The 18,816-nt window shown below is 43.9% G+C and overlaps 1 protein-coding gene across 1 annotated transcript in view; it reads right to left on the bottom strand.

The window, feature by feature from the left end:
• Nucleotides 1-15,081, bottom strand: part of AATF (apoptosis antagonizing transcription factor) — a 113,031-nt gene extending 97,950 nt beyond the window's left edge. The window contains exons 1-4 of the mRNA XM_032163070.2: nucleotides 14,797-15,081; nucleotides 13,607-13,798; nucleotides 10,685-11,095; nucleotides 10,074-10,211 (exon numbers count right to left, since the gene is read on the bottom strand). Of these exons, the coding sequence (XP_032018961.1) occupies nucleotides 10,074-10,211; nucleotides 10,685-11,095; nucleotides 13,607-13,798; nucleotides 14,797-14,887 (832 nt within the window). The 5' untranslated portion in view covers nucleotides 14,888-15,081. The remainder of the gene's footprint in view (nucleotides 1-10,073; nucleotides 10,212-10,684; nucleotides 11,096-13,606; nucleotides 13,799-14,796) is intronic.
• Nucleotides 15,082-18,816: the final 3,735 nt, after the last annotated feature.

Here is an 18,816-nt window from a genome sequence, read left to right as displayed (position 1 = left end):
CTTTCATATCAGAGAATAAATAAATCAAGACAGAGATATAAACATATTATCTAAAATTACAGAAGTAAAACAAATAAAATGAGACTGAATGTCAGTCAAAGGAGTACTGTCTTCCTGAAGGCTTCTGTATATTTATCTTATTCCTGTGTGATTTAAAAAAAAACAATTTAAGACCAGGTTTTAAGACATAAACAATAGAGTATCATCTTATGCAGCAGTTGGGTTCTAAAGTCTGAGCATAAAGCAAAAAATCAAGTTTTGACAAAACCACTTTGAAAATCCCTTATATTGTACATAATGTATGGCATTGTGCTATCTTTCAATAAGTTCAACACAGCCAGTCTTTCCCCTCGAACATTAGCCCATACAGCACTTTGTCAATTAAACACAGATGATTCCATTTAGGGACCGTCCTGTACAAAGACTGCATGCTGTAACTTTAAGCACTAGATTGATATTCTGTTGATCGATGCTCACTAAAGAGGTACCCAAGAAAAAAAAATAACCAAGGCAATAAAAGAATCCACCTGCCATCTCATGCATACCCTACGCTCACTGAATAAAGTGGCAGGCAGAATTATTGGCACTATATAAACAGTTACTCTCTCCTTGGTTTTTGTTTTGTTTTGTTTTGTTTGAGACGGAGTTTTGCTCTTGTCAGGCTGGAGTGCAATGGTGTGATCTTGGCTCACTGCAATCTCCACCTCCTGGGTTAAAGCGATTCTCCTGCCTCAGCCTCCCGAGTAGCTGGGATTACAAGCGTCCGCCACCACTCCCGGCTCATTTTTTGTATTTTTAATAGAGAGGGGATTTCACCATGTTGAATTGGTCTCGAACTCCTGACCTCAGGTGATTCGCCTGCCTCGGCCTCCCAAAGTACTGGGATTACAGGCATGAGCCACCGTGCCCAGCCTCTCCCTCTTTTTCTTTTGGCCAGGCACATATAGTTATGTTTGAGTTAATTAAATGTACATATAAAGAGGTTCCATTGTGCAATGATATGTACAACTTCACCATGAATATAGTGACACAGTGATCCTACTATGCAGCTACTAGCTACTCCAAGTCAGGGCTACTTTCTTATCTAACTTATTACTATTAAAAATTATTTTTCTGAGCTACTCTGGGCCACTCTGCCTATGGGATAGCCCTGCTCTGTGTCTATGGAGCAGTCAAAAAAAAAAAAAAAAAATTGTTTCTGGTGCTGAAGACAACTCTCACTCCTAAGAAACCCAACCCCAAAACAGTGAAATGCATTTTCTAGCTAGATTGGTATCAGTAGTTTTTAAGCTGCCCTTAGCTCCCATGGGTCTGTGACCCATTTAGGGCGTATACTCTCAGGGTAGGTAGAATCAGTGCATAAGAATCTGACACTCCCCTCCTCATTCCACCACTTGGTGACTTTGGAAAAGTTCTTGCTCTGTGATCCAGCTTTACTCTCTACATTATATAAATGCCTAATTAACTAAGTTGGACAAAGTAGTAGCTCAAAAGGGACAAAAAATCTTCCTACACAGAACTCACTCTCTAATAAATAGATAAAACATGGCATATGTTATTTCAATACTAACAGGTATTATGTAAATATCAAACAGAAATTTATCAAGAAATGATTGCCTTCATTTCCCACCTACAGTTTAGCAAAAAGAAGATCAATAATACCTAGTGGAGGCAGGAGTGTAGGAAAACAACCGTTACAGATGAAAATTTAAATTATTACAATTCTTCCAGGGGCTAGTTAGGCAATATATTCCAAAAGCCTTTTTAAAAAAACAATGTACAAGGCCCAGCACCATGGCTCACGCCTGTAATCCCAGCACTTTGGGAGGCTGAGGCAGGCAGATTACCTGAGGTCAGGAGTTCAAAACCAGCCTGGCCAAGATAGTGAAACCCGGTCTCTACCAAAAATACAAAAATTAGCCAGGCGTGGTGGCGGATGCCTGTAATCCCAGCTACTCAGGAGGCTGAGGCAGGAGAATCGCTTAAACCTGGGGGGCAGAGGTTGCAGTGAGCCGAGATCCTGCCATTGCACTCCAGCCTGGGCAACAAGAGTGAAAACTCTGTCTCAAAAAAAAAAAAAAAAAAAATTCAATGTACAAGTCCTTTGTCCCAGCAACTACATTTCCAGGGAATATAGATCTGGGCAATACGATACAGTATCCACTAGCTACACGTGGCTACTAAGCACTCAAAATGTGTCTAGTCCCAATTGAGATGAACTGTGATTATAGAATATACTCTGGATTTCAAAGACTTAACATGAAAAAAGGAATGTAAAATATCTCATTAAGATTTTTATATTGATCACATATTGAAATTATAATATCTTTGATATATTGGGTTAAATATGTCTAAAATTAATTTTACCTGTTTCTTTTTAAAAATGTGGTTATTAAAAAATTTTAAACTACATGCGGCTTGCATTATATTTCTACTGGACAGTGCTATTTTTAGACAAACTGCACAAATATGTATGTACAAGGATGTTTATTAAAGCATGTTTTATACAAGTGGAAAGCTAGAATAAACCTAAGCACCCATCAATACAGATTGGTTAACTAAATTGCAGTAAATCTATAAAAAGGAATACTTTAACTCCTAAAAATGCTGATATACATCTAAATATACTGACATGAAATATTAAGTAGGAAAAATAAGCTTGAAAATAGTACATATTTATATGATTCCATTTTTTGTTTTAAAAAGTGTGTGGTGTGTGTCTGTGTGTGCAAGCAAAAAGGTCTGGAAGGATATTCATCAAAATGACAACTATGGTTATCTCTGGGCAGTAGGATTACAGCTAATCCTTATTTTCTTCTTTATGCTTCTATGTATTTCCTGATCTTTGAAATAAGCATGACATACTTTTATAATTAGAACACTGAAGCTATTTTAAAAAATGATAGCCATCAGCTGAAGCAAAAAGATCAATCTTACTCACATCATCTTGGCTAGATGAAGTCTGCAGCAATAAGGGTCCTTAAGCCTACACAGCGTTACAATTAGAGGGGGTTGCAAGTGCCTTTATCCCAAGCAATACTTAAACCCATCCCAAGTAATTAAAAATATTTCAAGGTTCTACAGAACATTGTGAGAACTTTGCCATGAACCCATAAAGTGTTAATTGAGAGAACTCTGAAACAAGTGTTTATGGATTTGTCACCTAAGGCAACTAAGTAATTTAAAAGGGGGGGATTTCAGTGATAAAATTGGTTGCCTGTGGGACAGGGTACTGGGCGGCAGGGGTACAGGATTATCACTGTACATAGTCTTTAGTATTTTTGAATTTTGAACCATGTGAATGTACTGCCTACTTAAAAATAAGTAAAACTTTAAAAACAAAACATTATCAAGACTCCATGATTGCCCACAGCTTAACGCAAAATTTAAAACATTATTATTTAAGGTATCTATTATTGCTGAGGACAAATTACCATTAAAAATTTTAGTCTAGCCGGGTGCGGTGGCTCATGCCTGTAATCCCAGCACTTTGGGAGGCCAAGGCAGGTGGATCTTGAGGTCAGGAGTTCAAGACCAGCCTGGCCAATATGGTAAAACCCCGTCTCTACTAAAAATACAAAAATTAGCTGGGCATGGTGCAGCATGCCTGTACTCCCTGCTACTCCGGAGGCTGAGGCAGGAGAATCACTTAAACCCGGGAGGCGGAGGTTGCAGTGAGCCAAGGTCGCACCACTGCACTCCAGCCTAGGTGACAGAGCAAGACTCCATCTCGGGAAAAAAAGAAAATTTTAGTCTAGTCAAGTCAAAATAATTGGGGCTTTTGGGGAAGGACCACAAAGATATGACAGTGTAAGTATGAAGTGGGAAGATAATAGGGTGCAAACAAAATATAATTTATTAATAGTGAAATTTGTTTTCATACTCTTAGTAAAGTAAAAAATCTTAATACTTCCTCTGTATTTATATTACATTATACTGTGTTCTTGGATGTTTTGCTTACGGGAAATATCAAAATGTCAACCATTGTTTCTATTAAAGGTCTTTAATGATATTGCATTTTAGACCTGTAATGAAACATGGTGCTCATTGCAGTTTGTAATGCATCTCATTAAATACATTAATAACATGCATTGCACTAAAAGGTCAACTTACTATGACTGAAGTTTAGCTTCCCTTTAATCACTTCATTTAAAACTATAGAGCAAACTCTGAAAAAGACAGCAGAGTACCTGTTACAGAAATACTCTCTAGGACCTTTCGCCTTAAAGAAAAGAAAAAAAACAAAAAAGACATGTACTCACAATTTTCCCACCCATCCAAATCAGTCATGTTTTTTGTTTGTTGGTTGGTTTGTTTTCTTGAGACAGACTCTCCCTCTGTCACCCAGGCTGGAGTGCAATGGCATGATCTCTGCTCACTGTAACCTCTGCCTCCTGGGTTCAAGCGATTCTCCCACCTCAGCCTCCTGAGTAGATGGGATTACAGGAACCCACCATCATGCCTGGCTAATTTTTGTATTTTTGTAGAGATGGGGTTTCATTATGTTGGCCAGGCTGGTCTTGAACTCCGGACCTCAGGTGATCCACCCACCTTGGCCTCCCAAAGTGCTGGGTGAGCCACCACACCCAGTCTGTATGTTTGGTTTTTTTTGAGACGGAGTTTTGCTCTTGTTGCCCGGGCTGGAGTGCAGCAGCGCAATCTCACCTCACTGCGACCTCCACCTCCTGAGTTTAAGAGATTCTCCTGTTCAGCCTCCCGAATAGGTGGATTACAGGTGCTCACCACCACACCCAGCTAATTTTTTGTATTTTCAGTACAGACGGGGTTTCACAATGTTGGTCAGGTTGGCCTCGAACTCCTGACCTCAGGTGATCCACCTGTCTTGGCCTCCCAAAGTGCTAGGATTACAGGCATGAGCCACCACACCAGGCCAGTTATGCTTATTAAGAAATTACTGTTAATGTTTTTTACGTGGGATTATGGTGTAATTTTTTTAAATCCTTATCTTTTGAACATACATGCTGAAAATTTTACTGATGAGAGGATGTGTATTATTTGCTTCAAAATAATCCAGAAGGTGAGCAGAGTTGGTATAGCTACAGATGAAATAAGATTGACCATGAATTGATTATTGCTTAAGCTGGTGAAGGCATGTGGGGGTTCACTGTGCTATTTTTCTACTTTTATATAAGTTTGATATATCCCATAATGAAAAGTTTTAAATAACTCATGGTGAGATTTCCTTAAGTAACTTCCCTTCTTCCTTACATATGATTGCCACCAACATAAAAGACGTATTTCCTAATACAGAAGAAAATTCTAAAAGAGAGAAGGCCAGGCGCGGTGGCTCATACCTGTAATCCCAGCACTTTGGGAGGCAAAGGTGGGTGGATCATGAGATCAGGAGTTTAGGACCAGCCTGGCCAATATGGTGAAACCCCATCTCTACTAAAAAAAATTACAAAAATTAGCCTGGTGTGGTGGCATGCGCCTGTAGTCCCTGCTACTCAGGAGGCAGAGACAGGAGAATTGTTTGAACCTGGGAGGCAGAAGTTGCAGTGAGTCGAGATGGCACCACTGCACTCCAGCCTGGGTGACAGAGACAGACTCCGTCTCAAAAAAAGAAAAAAGAGAGAGAGAAAAAGCAAACCCTTTTAGAGAAATGGTTTTGTGCACAGAAAATCCCTTAATTTTGTTAAGATTATTCCATGACTTACCACTTATGCAGCCACTAAAATATCAGACGATGTCTTTGAAATCACTTCCACAGTTCAAGTTTAAATTACCAACATGTAACACCAAGGTGACCGGGGACTAAGTTCACGTGTTTGGGGTGGCATGTGGACAAGAAGGAGATATTCATTTAGTTTCTGAAAAGTAGAGTTTAGGGTGCTGAAGCTACAAAGGCACGGTACTCAGGAGTTTACTGGGGCTAGGATACAGCTGGAGGTCTGTTATTTTAGAGGCAATAGTTAGCGTTATCAGAGTAAGTGACAGTGCCAAGCAGAGACTATATTGAGAAAACACAACCTGAGGACAGGATTCTAAATGGAATGAAATTTACATTGAGAGGATACAAAAGGAGCCAGAGAAGAGATCAGAAAGGGAGGAGAACCCAAACAGCACAGGTAGTGTCACCAAGCCAAAGAAAAGTATTTCAAGGAAAAGTTAAACGCTTCAAGGAGGTAGTAGCTGGGTATGGCAATAAGGAAATCTGTAGCCATCTTTCCATAGTGTCATAAGAGGCCAACACTGCATTGTAAGTATTAGTAAACTATAACACTTTCCAGAACAATTAGTTAATTTAAATTATAAAAAGAATCCAAATACTAATAAAAAAGTAAAAAACACTGAAGACTAGTGATGCACAGTTACACCGATAACTATTGAGTGATTGCTCACGTGGTCAAACACTGCCAAATGCCTCTTTGAGCAGAAAAAGATAATACTAGTACCTAACATTCATGGTGAGATGTGTGCCAAACACTGTGCTAATGCTTTCTATTGATTATGTCCTTTAATCCTCGCAACCATATTATCCCCATTTTACTGTGAAGTTAAGTAACTTGCCCAAGGTCACATGGCTAATCCATTGCTGAGATGAAATCTAAACCAAGCTGGTCTGACTTTAACTACTCTGTAAGACCAAGCAAATTGAAGAGATTTAATTAAAGACAGTAAGTTCCAGTGTTTGTTCTGGGGTTGGTACAAATTCAGCCTATGTTCCACACCAGCTATATAGCACAGTATAAATTGGTCATCCAGAGTAATGTGCCCAAGAATTTTCTCTCTCTTTTTTTGGGGGGGGGACAGTTTCGCTCTTGTCGCTCAGGCTAGAGTGCGCTGGCACGATCTCAGCTCACTATAACTTTGCCTCCCGGGTTCAAGCGATTCTCCTGCCTCAACCTCCCAAGTAGCTGGGACTACAAGTGTGCACCACCATACCTGGCTAATATTTGTATTTTTATTGGCAGGGCGCAGTGGCTCACGCCTGTAATCCCAGCACTTTGGGAGGCAGAGACGGCGGATCACAAGGTCAGGAGATCGAGCCCATCCTGGCTAACACGGTGAAACCCCGTCTCTACTAAAAATACAAAAAAATTAGCTGGGCGTAGTGGTGGGCGCCTGTAGTCCCAGCTACTCGGGAGGCTGAGGTGAGGGCAAGTTGCAGTGCCAAGTCGGCCGTGATTCAGCCTGGGCGGGAAATCCGTCTCAAAAAAAAAAAAAAAAAAAATTTGTTTTTTTTAAAGTGGGTTTCACCAGTTGGTAGGTGGTCTCAAATCCTGACCTAAAATGATCCGCCCCTCGGCCTCCAAAATGGTTATACGGGGCCAGGTGTCCCAAGAAGTTTCGCTCTTGTCGCCCAGGCTGGAGTGCAATGGCACAATCTTGGCTCACTGCAGCCTCTGCCTCCCAGGTTTAAGCAATTCTCCTGCCTCAGCCTCCCAAGTAGCTGAGATTACAGGCGCCCGCCACCACATTTGGCTAATTTTTGTATTTTTAGTAGAGACGGGGTTTCACCACGTTGGCCAGGCTGGTCTCGAACTCCTGACCTCAGGTAATCAGCCCATCTCGGCCTCCCAAAGTGCTGGCATTACAGGTGTGAGCCACTGCACCCGGCCAATAATTTTTTCTTAAAGTCTGTTTATCAAGACAGGGGAGTATACAACATATTATGTCATATTGCCACAAGAAAAATTAGCTACTCTTCAAATGCACAGAAATTCTCATTATTTGAAAACTCCCTACCCTCCCATGTTAGAATACGTGATACCAAACTTCCTTTCTTCTCCCTCCTCCACCACAACCCACCCTGTCAGATTAATAGATGCTGTCAGATTAATTGAGGTTCATCAATGAGGTAAAGGCAATTGGTTAAGTACAAGAAAGAGTAAAAAGATCAGAACAAAATGAAAGTTAAATAACACTGCAGTGATTAAAGACACTAAACGGGTTGGGTATGGTGGCTCACACCTGTAATCCCAGCATTTTGGGGAGGCTGACAAGGAAGGATCATTTGAAACCAGGAGTTTTGAGACCAGCCTGGTCAACACAGTGAGACCCTATTTCTATAAAAAAAGAAAAAATTAGTCAGGCATGGTGGCTCATGCCTGTAGTACCAGCTACTAAGGAGGCTGAGGCGGGAAGATCACTTGAACCCAAGAGTTCGAAGCTGCAGTGAGCTATGATCACGCTACTGCACTCCAGCCTGGGCAACAGAGCAAGACCCTGTCTCATAACAAAAAGAAATTAAATGGTATCCAAGAATATGTCCATTATACTGGACACTGACTAACCCCTAAAATATCTATATTTAAAGATGAATTTTTTAAAATGAAAAAGGCTCAAGCAAAAAGAATAATGAATAACAAAATGAAAAAAGGCCTTATCGTGAAACATTTAAAACATTTAATCTAGAGAAGTCTAGGTCTCATTCCAAAGGCATACCAGGAATTAGGGTACTAGGGCACTAAAAATAGCAGAGAAGTGCTCCAAAAATCTCAAAACACTTGAAAACCATCAATCTGTCATCTATTTGAGAGAGAAAGGAGATGAAGACAGGGGCAGGGATATAAACGGCCCACCTCACCCGCACAGGCCACATAAGGTTCCTGGAAGGACTGCCCAGACTTCCCACAGGGGAAGAAGCAGACTTCAAGTGTGGTAGGACACAAAACCCAAAAACTGGACTCTAGGAAGCCATTCCTAATTACATCAGGTATATTTACCTACAAGAAACGTTCACTGAACTCCCTACCCGGGAAATCCTATACATTGATCTTGAATGGCTTAAGGCGGTTCTACCTACAGGCAGATGCCAAATTAGATATCCTCCTCAGGTCCCTTCCAACTCTAACTCCATGATACTAAAAAAATAAGTTTTAAAGAGCAAATGAAAACATGAAGTCTCAGCATGCAAGTAAGACATATTGATCCCAGGTGAGCGCAGAGGCTCATGCCTGTAATCCCAACACTTTGAGAGGCCAAGGCCTCCCAAATATATATATAGAGAGAGAGACATAAATCTATATAGATATCTATAGATACCTCTATAGATCTATACAGATATAGATATCTCTTTCATGAGGACTCTGAGTATCTATAGATATATACAGATCCCAAACACAGCACACTCACCCTAAATCTCCCTCTGCCCCAGTCCTTCAGTGCCACTGGGCACACAGGCAAGCAGCACACAGGAGGCAGTGTGATGCAGAGGGAAGATTCCTACATCATAAGGTAGAAAAGTTGGAGCCTCATCTCCGCCATACACAAATAAGCTCTGCAACTTTGGGCAAGTCATTCTGGGTCTCAATTCTCTCATGTGTAAAATGAAGACATTGGGAACCAAATAGTCTCTCAATTCCTTTTCCTCTTCTAGAATTCTTTATAGCTCAGTAATTCTCCTCTAAAATGTGTTCCTCCCTCGGCAAATCATCTTTCCTCACTCTATGCCACTCAAAGAAAGATATACATAAGATCATCTTAGCACATTGTTCTAAAAACCTCTCAAACATAGGAAGCATCTTTTAAACATATGATACAACTAAGTTTAATGAGCTGAGTTAGACATTCTTTTTCTCCCTTTCTACATCAGTGGGTTTTCAACCAGCGTCCCCTGAGCTTTAAAGAATTAACTCAGGGCCAGGCTCAGTAGGTCACATCTGTAATCCCAGCACTCTGGGAAGCAAAGGTGGGAGGATTGCTTGAGGCCAGGAGTTTGAGACCAGCCTGGACAACACAGTGAGACCCTGTCTCTACAAAATATCCCTCTCTACAGGCAGGGTGGTGCATGCTTGTGGTCCCTGCTACTCAGGAGGCTAAGGTGGGAGGATCACTGAGGTGGGAGGATTGTTTGAGCCCAGGAGGACGAGCCTGCAGTAAGCTGTGATCGCGCCACTGTACTTGAGACTGAGCAACAGAGTGAGACTCTGTCTCAAAAAAAAAAAAAAAGCAACTCGGAAAGCCAACGGGGATGGGGAGGGGAGAGCAAGGGCAGATGACAAGAAAGCACAATAAACATGGCTCAAGCTCCCAGTCCACTTCAATCAAAGCTGTCTTCATTTGACAAAGTGGTTCTAAGTATCCCAACAGGACATAAGTATTCTTACTATTTTTTAGGGCGCTGGAGAATTCTGGGCCACCTTTGTCCTTAAACAATGGGAAAACATCTGGTTGAGGAAGCTGGTTGGTGGTCAACAGAGCTTTCTGTAGTTTGATCCTTCCTTCCAAGAGCTGGTCCCACAGTGCTGAAAAGAAGAAAAGAGAATCCCATTCCTCGATAATAAAATATTCTGGGGGTGAGGAGGCAGGGGCAGGGAAGAACAGGAAACCACGCCAGTCTCTAAGCACCACAGCCTTAGCAGTTTTATGCCATGGAAACAAATATTCTCTATTATAGAAAATAAATTCAGTATCCATGAAGCAAGTATTTGCTACAGCAGAGTGGGAATGCTAAAACCCAAGGGGAGGAGAAAACACTCTTCTCTTCAATCTTCCCCAGTTGCAGGAAGTACCAGAGCAGAACCAGCTAAGCAGATCAGTGCAGAAATGGCTGGCTAAGCATACAGGAATAGGGCTTTAGGCCTCTGGGTAAGTGGGGCATGTCACAAACTAATTGAAAGGACACAGGAGATAGAGAATAGCCAAAAACAAACAAATGAAAAGTAGACCAAATGCAGATACTTTGAAAAACAGGCAATCAGCAAAACCATGTACAAACCTATCTGGTTCTTCACGGCTCTTCCTTTCTCCACTTCCTCAGAAACTTTGACACTGGAGAAGGTCATCACCACATTATCATCCTCACTGTTTCTATCGCCAGCCCTGTCTTCCTCACTCTCGCCTTGGGAGTCTTCCGCGTCATCCCCTTCTTCCATGCCACTCTCTTCGTCTTCCTCCTCCTCACTGCTCCCAAGGCCATCCATTCCCTCGGTAAACTTCTCAAAGTCAGTGATGCTCTGGACACTGAAGCCCGGTGTTTTTGCAGAGTGGCTTCTGCTCTTCTTGCTCTCCCTGTGATCACCACACTCCTGTTCCTCAGCAGCACCCAGGTCATCCTCATCAGACTCCTCCAGACCCAGTACCTCTGAATCTTCATCTCCAGACCCTTCCTCATCAGATATTTCCTCGTCTAAACAAGAAGAGAGGGAAGAAAGAGAAAAATGGGTGTTACCTGGAGAAAATACCAAGCCATAGAATTTATTTCAACTAAAGCACTGTGGCATCGGGGGGAAAATATCTTACTGTACTCAATTCAACAATATATTTATTACACATCTACAATCTCCAAAATGCTAAGGGAGAAGCAAAGATGAATAGAACATGGGTCCTACCCTAACAAAAGGAGCTAGTGGGAAAGACAGACTCACAAAATTACAACTCAAGGAAGAATCAGAAGTGCTTTGACAAAATTTCAATAACCCAGAAGAGTGAGAAATTTTAACTGTGGGGCAAGTGAATTTAAGCTAAGCTCTAAGGAAGAGCTAGCATTTGGTCTGGCCCTTGAAGAACAGTAAGATTTCAATTGGTGTTAGAGAATTACCAGTTTTCCTAAACCTGATCTGAAAAAATGTACAATCTATCACATCCGTGTGCCCTATTTACTAAATACTTATTAAGCACTCATTATGAGCCAGGGGCTAAGGAAAGGCAAATAGAATTTAATACCTGCTGGGAGGAGTTCATGGTCTGGTGGGAGTGGTAGATATGCATGCCAATAATTATATTATGTCATTAGTACACAGCGTATGGAGATGGAACCACCTAACTCTCCTGGAAAGGTGGGGGATGGTTTCATGTGGAGAAGGAGACATTATAATTTTCTTATGAAGCATAAGGCAACAGCTCACAGACAATGAAGGGGGAAGAAAAACAGGAAGCCGCACGGGAGTGCAGGATGCACAAGGACGTGATGGGAGATGAGACTAGAAAGTTGCTCAGGGACCACATCAGGAAGGGTCTCGTCTTTCATGAGGACTCTGAACTTGATCCTATAGTAGACAGAGTGCTAGTTAAGGCTCTTCGTTTGACTTATGCTTAGAGTATCATCTGATATTTAGAGGTTTTTACAGTTTATCTAATCTGTTCCACAGTAGAACATAAAAGCCCCATGTGTTTCAAGTATGATTCTAAGATAGAGGGACCAGTTTCCAAAAACTTTCTTCAATAAAATAAGATTTTAGGAAAGCATGACAGGTCTTCAGCGCTTCTTGAAAGAGGTATATATAAACTTAAGACACAAAGCTGCCAAAAATATAAATACAAAAACTAAGTGTCAAAACAGTAAACAGAAATTATTTAAATTCTTTGAATGTATGCCATTTCTCAGATTAAGAAACATTCATACAGAGTTTACTAGAGTGTACATCTTGGAGTCAGACAGCCTTCATTTGAATCGTGTTTCTCCTGCTTACTAACTACATGACCTTGAGCAAACTTATGTAACCAATTTGCCCTCAATTTCCTTATCTGTAAAATGGGGCTAAGTAGTAAGAACAACTTCCTGGGCAATTGGGAGGATTAAATTAGGTGACACATGTAGTGATAATGATGATAATTTTTTATAAAAATCTGTCTAATTCCAGGTAATTTTATAATTTTTTTTTTGAGGACTTACTGTGTCCCAGGCTCTTAGAACTTGAATTATAGAGCTAAACTCAGTGCCTGATGCATGGTAAGAACTCAATAAATATTATCATATTTGTCTCATGACTGGTCCCTTTATCAGTCTCTAGGCAAAGAATATGAAATGAGCTTATCAGGAGCTCCCAGAACTACATCAAGAACTAAATCATAGATATCATAACCTAAATGATACCTCCTTTTATATTATCTGTGGATTCTCAACATGATACCACTGACCTTTCTAAAGGAAAACAAATGACATTCTCCCAATAATCACCATTTCTAGCCCCTTCTTCCACTCTGAGAAACTTGCAATTCTTTAAAACTATAAGCGCACAGACTCCTAACTCTTTTGCAGGGAAGAGAAGGATTATGTGATTTTTTAGAATGGCAAAAAATGAGTTTCATAAATAACTAATATCACACAGTGCTTCAGTGCAAGTCCTGGAAAACCAAAGGTCTGGGGTCACAATTCAAGGGTAACATGCTCATCAGACACAATGATTTTTTAGCTCATAACCCTCTCCAGTAGCCAAAATGCACTGCCTTCTCTGTCACTCCATTGTAGGGTGAGCCATTAGTCCGAACATAAGGAGTATAGCAACTTAGTCACTCTGGGCTTTAGATTCCTTATGAAGTGAAATGAAGTAACCTCTAAGACCCTTTCTAATACCAAATCAATGGTCTCTCCTAAGATAACAGATAGGGGTGCCTGACCAACATGGACAAATCCCGTCTCTACTAAAAATACAAAATTAGCCAGGCGTGGTGGTGCATGCCTGTAATCCCAGCTACTCGGGAGGCTGAGGCAGGAGACTCGCTTGAACCCCAGAGGTGGAGGTTGGGGTGAGCCGAGATGGCGCCATCGCACTCCAGCCTGGGCAACAAGAGCGAAACTCCGTCTCAAAAAAAAAAGATCCGCAGACTACTCTTGCAGAGATCATGGGGGGTGACGGGAGGATTTTAACCCTAAAAAAATTAGGGAAGAGAAAAGTTCCATTCAAAAATGTCTACTCACCAGACGATCCTGGCAGAGTCTGCTCCCAGTGGTCTTCATTCCATGCTTTTCTAGAGGTGGTTTTGCCGCAATACCTTTTGTCTGTGTTCAAGAGGGAGGCTGATGCCAGTTTTCTAATGCTACCCACTGCTAGGAAATCACCTTCCCCATCTTCCCCTTCATCAAACCTGTCAATCACCCTGGCAGCAGTGGCTGTTGGGGGAAGAGGGAAAAGTAAACAGAATCTCCAGGTTAGCAGAAACTTTAACGGGAAGCCTGGTCGACCCATTTATCTCATACTTGAACGTCCTTTACGAAATCCCCACCAACTTCCAGGAATAGGAAATTCATTCTCTCCCAAAGTAGAACACTGTCTTATTGCTGTTTCTAAACAGAAAGTTGACTCCCGGCATCTACTAGTGGGATCTATTTCTATGACTTGGATCCTATCAAACTAGTTGAATTCCTCTTCAATGTGTGACAGTCGCTCCAATGTCTTAAATCAGCCATCACGTTCTCCCCTCACTCTGTCCCATTCTTTGGGGAGTTTTCTTTGCTTATTCTGGCTAAACAGCCCCGGGTTTCTTCAACTGATCTTCCTAAGATACGGTTCAGCACACGCATTTATCCCTCCTTATTATCCCCTTCTCACACTTCTGACTCAAGTCTAAAGCAGGATTACTCCCAGCTAGACTCTGAACATCAGCTTACAGAACAGGAGTCTCAGTCGTCAGCCACTGAACAAGTGTCTTGAGACTTCAAGAGGCTTAAACAGCACCAGAAAATCCTTCCATCAGTCTCCAACTTAGTTTTTACGGGCAACTAGAGTTAAAAACATGCGACTTTCTTCTCCCCCTTTCTAACGCAATAGCAGAAAGGGCCTCCTCAAAGCTAACTTCCAACTTGCTAGCAGACTCTCTGGCTCCTTCCAACAGGCCTGGAGCAAGTAAACCTGAAGACCAGCTCCTCTCGGCCTGAGCCCTCGATCTGTTCCACCCATCCGACCGAGCACCAAGTTTCGAGTGCGTGTGAAAAGAAGCCGACGCCCTCCTCCCGAGCCCGGGACCACCCTCGCGGGAGGCGACGTTCCTTTGAGCCAAGCGAAGGAGCGCAGGCCCGGCGGCCTCGCGCACGCCCCTCCCACGCCGCCCCCGGGCCCCACAGGGCCTGGCCCACCACTCTGCACGTGGCCTGCCCCAGTCCGGTCTCACCTTCCTCGGGGTCCGCTTCAGGGTCCGCCTCGCTCGGTCGCGGGTTCAACAACTGTTCCAGTTGCAGCGCCAGGGGCTGCGGCCCCGCCATCGTCACCAGCTCCCGGTCCACTCCGCTTCGTGCACGTAAATGTGCAGCCCAACCCCCGGCCCCGAAGGTCCCTCCCTGCCGGGTCCTCTCGCCTTGATCCGGGTCCTCTCGCCTTGATCCGATTCCCCGACTCCGCCAGAGACCGCGCGGAGGCCACCCCACAGCTCGGGACCCGCAACTTCCGGGAGGCGCGCGGGAGGGGGCGGGGCCTGCGCGTCACTGCGGGCGTTGCTAGGATGAAGGCGGAAGCGCGCAGAAGGTTGAAGGGATTGGAGCCGTGAGGGCGCGTGTGCCCGTGCGCGTGCGCGGGAGGGGGCGGTGCGGAAGCGCGCCAAGGCACGTGACCGCTTCTGTCGCTGAGGGGATTGCGATGTGCGCGGCCAGTGTCCCCCTTGTACAAAATATACCTCGAGATTTGTGCGAGATTCGCTTAGGAATAAAGCGTAGCGTAGCCGTGGCCCACGGTGGCTGATTTGGGAAGGAGGAGGGAGTAAATAAAGCTTAAGCTGCTCAAATCGCGGGTGCGCACTCGGGCACTCAAAGACTGGGACCCAAAACAGGTTTGGCATTTCGCAGTTTAGAGTAGTCTGAGGTCAGGCACACGCCTCCCGCCCTTCAGCGGCCAGGATTTGGGAATCCTATGTCAGGGATATGCACGTGTAAGTGTGCGGCGGACTGCTGGCGTCTTTCTTAATGGGAATACTTAGGAATCGCTGTGGCTAAAGATAGTTTCTGTAGCGTCTCTAAGTATCCTTGCCTGAGCAAGGAAAAGGGGGTAGGGTGTGGATTTCTCCACTGCATACCCCTCCGTATTGATTATCTTTGCTGTTCAGAGATGAGGGCATGCTCAGACACCTTAAGCAGGTGCACAAATGCAGAAAAATACAGGTCTACCGTTAGAGGGGCAGACTCAAAATATAAAGACTTAATAGTATAAATGTAATTGCACCCGGCACACGGAAAGACACAATCGCTTTACATCCTCTTTCCTTCATCAAGCATTCCCTGACTGCCCACTGTGTGGCAGGCACTGCTAGATAGGATACAAGATAAGTAAGTTGGATTCTCTCCCCACGGTGATCAGCCTGGGAAGGTAGACAACATGTAAACAGAAACTGCAATAAGGGATGATAAGTTTGACTACAAAGTGGTCTATTCTTATGGTATCTGTTGGAGGTTGCCTGTAGAAACCTAGAACCCTCTAAACAGAATCTGCCTCAAAAGGATCCAGAAAAGAGATGTTAGTGGTGCACTGTGGCAGTGCCCCTTGGGTACAGCCTGGGCCAGTTGGATCCCACAGCTGAACAAATGGGGAACCTCAGCTCTCTACTGTCTCCCATGGAAACCAAGGGAAGAGAGGATCTCTGACTTTCACAATCTTCATATGTCCTCAGGGTCAAGAGCAATAAGAGGACACCACTTTAGTGGAGACTGTTCCGTGTCCCTGTAAAGTGGCTCTTGAAGAATGAAGACAACCAGGGCTGCAGAGGGGAAGGAGAACCTGTCTGAGGGTAAACCCCCTCAGACGTGGAAGGAAAAGAATGCCAGGCTGCCAGGCTAGGCAGGGGACTCAGGAGTAGAAAACTGCTTTTTACCATCCATAAGAGAACTTAGCCTAAGAGAACAGTTTTTCGTTTTCCTCTATAATTGCAGTCTTGTGCCTGCGTCTGGGCCTCCCAAGCAAAAATGTGTTCCTTGGTCCTTGGCAAGGTGCCATGGGGCTTCAAAGGACAAAAATGTTTCTCCCACCCCGCATTTGAGAAACTACCTCCTGCAATGCTATTCCCTTGCTATGTTGGGTACTTAAAATGTTTAGAAACCTGGCCTTTGAGGTAAAGAGAAGGAAGAAAAGAGAAAGGAAGGTGAGTCAGTGCAGAGACCACCTCTAAGCTGTCATGCAAACAGAACACTGCTGGCCAATTTGGGGGCTGTGCTGGGCAAACACTCAGCAGAAAATGCCATAGACCTGTTTACTTACCCTCCCTTCTCTGTCCTGGTCCCTACTGACTTGGGAAGTCATTTTAGCAAGGAATCAAGACCGTTCTACTGTCACACACATCCCAGGGCCCCCCAAAATATTTGCCTCCCCTTATACTGAAGGTATAAAGAGGACTCCAGGAGTGGAGGGAAGAGGAAGTAATTCTAGGAATTAAGATGCAACTGAGAATAGTTGAGGCAAGAGATAGGGGAGCAAACTCTCAAATACTCCCTCTGGGGGCCTCTTCCTACCTGCATTCCAGTGTCTTGAGACGGTGGGGGAAGGGCTTCTTGGTGGGGTAGGGATGGAGATGGAGAGTGGACTGTGGTGAGGAGTTTCAACCTCTGACTACTGTAGAGATGAGAGCAGATGAGAGGAACAGGGAGAGGAGAATAAGAGTGAGCAGTTCCCTAACAGAATGGCCTTCTCCAGAGAAGGTGGAGGGGCACCCGGTCCACAATTCCTCTCCCTGCCCTCCGAGGGCTGCAAAGTGGCAGGCGATTAGGCACAGCAGAGGATGGGCAAGGGGTGACACTTTCCAATTGTCCCAAACAACCGTCTGCTCACTTGACAAGGAGTTTCAAGAGTTTAGGAAAACCAAGTTCCCACTTGCCTCTCCTCAGATGCTGTCCACCCTCAGGTCTCAGCCCTGGCAATGCCCATCCTGGCTCTCCACAGGTAATACTTCCCCAAGAGCCTCACCCGGAGCAGCTCACCAGCGGCAGCCAGCCCAGAGAAGTTGGGTGGGTGAGCTTCAGCTCCCTCGCCAGAGCAGATGGTGGCTCCCTGCTGCTGGAACCCTGAAGGCAGGTGGCGAGAGGCACAGAGGTGGTGGCTTTAAGATGGCCACAGGGAGAAACCAGGCTGCCCTCCCAGGCGAGAGGGGACCGCAGTGGCGCTTCCCTCCTGCTGCGCCTCCCGCGGGAGCTCCGCCTAGGGATGGTGCCGCGCGTCCCCGCACCTCGGGGCTAGAGGTGGGCGGCACAGCACTGATGGGAAGGAGAACAGGCCCTGACATTTCCAGGCCTCCTCCTTGGGGCCTTCGGCTCCAAATTTGACTGCTGAGCGTTGCCACCTGTTCGGGTTTTCGCCAGGATTCTGAATCCCGCGCCGAGGGGAGAGACTGCGCCACAGCCACGGAGTTAGAAGAATCGAATCCACATCGTGTGCCCAACTCGAAAACGCTTCTTATCAAATACCCCGATTCCACAATAAAGCTGCTAAATAATTCAGCAGCCTTGATAGGAAAATGCAGCTTCCCAATGAGCGCAGTTCATTTAAATGAATGTCTTTAAAGGGGGCTAGGGAGTAGAGGCTATAATGAATAAGTTAGCTAGGATTTAATGTGTATAAATGCTAAAAAGGTAAAAACAAGCCGATCCAGTGATTGCATATGAAGCAAATAAAGAAATGTGCTGCATGCAGAGGCTGGGAGTTTCACAAGTCTCCTCGGTATTTCATACATTTTTATTTCTGAAAGAACACTGCCAGATTCCTCCCAGATAGCCTCCTCCCTCATTAGATAAGCCATCATATGGATGCAGTGAAATATTGCTTATTTTAAAGCCTTCTTTGCAGGAAAGATAAACTTGGCTGTGTCTTAACAAAATTTGAAAACAGCACTGGAAATTATATACCATTTAATGTCAAACCTTTGACCTTTTAAATAAGGAAATAAATAATCCAGAGTGAAATCTGGGTGATATGGAAAAGAAATCCTGGAACTCTAATAGCATCTGGTACTGAAACACACACATCCACAAGAGTATTTCATAGTAGATAAAATATTCAAATTTCTTCCAAGTCTAATGAAGGACTGGAAAGAATCGAGCTAATTTTAGAACTTTTCAGTTGAAATTTGATTTCGATATTAGTTATTTTTGTTCATCTTTCAGAGAAACTTAATATGTATCTTGTGCCAGGCAAAATAGTTTTCCTTCTGGGGAACTTC

This window comes from Hylobates moloch, unplaced genomic scaffold (assembly GCF_009828535.3).
Source record: "Hylobates moloch isolate HMO894 unplaced genomic scaffold, HMol_V3 SCAFFOLD_10, whole genome shotgun sequence".
Classification (NCBI taxonomy): Eukaryota; Metazoa; Chordata; class Mammalia; order Primates; family Hylobatidae; genus Hylobates; species Hylobates moloch.
Note: the sequence above shows the minus strand (reverse complement) of the source record. Positions and strands in the feature narration are given on the sequence as shown.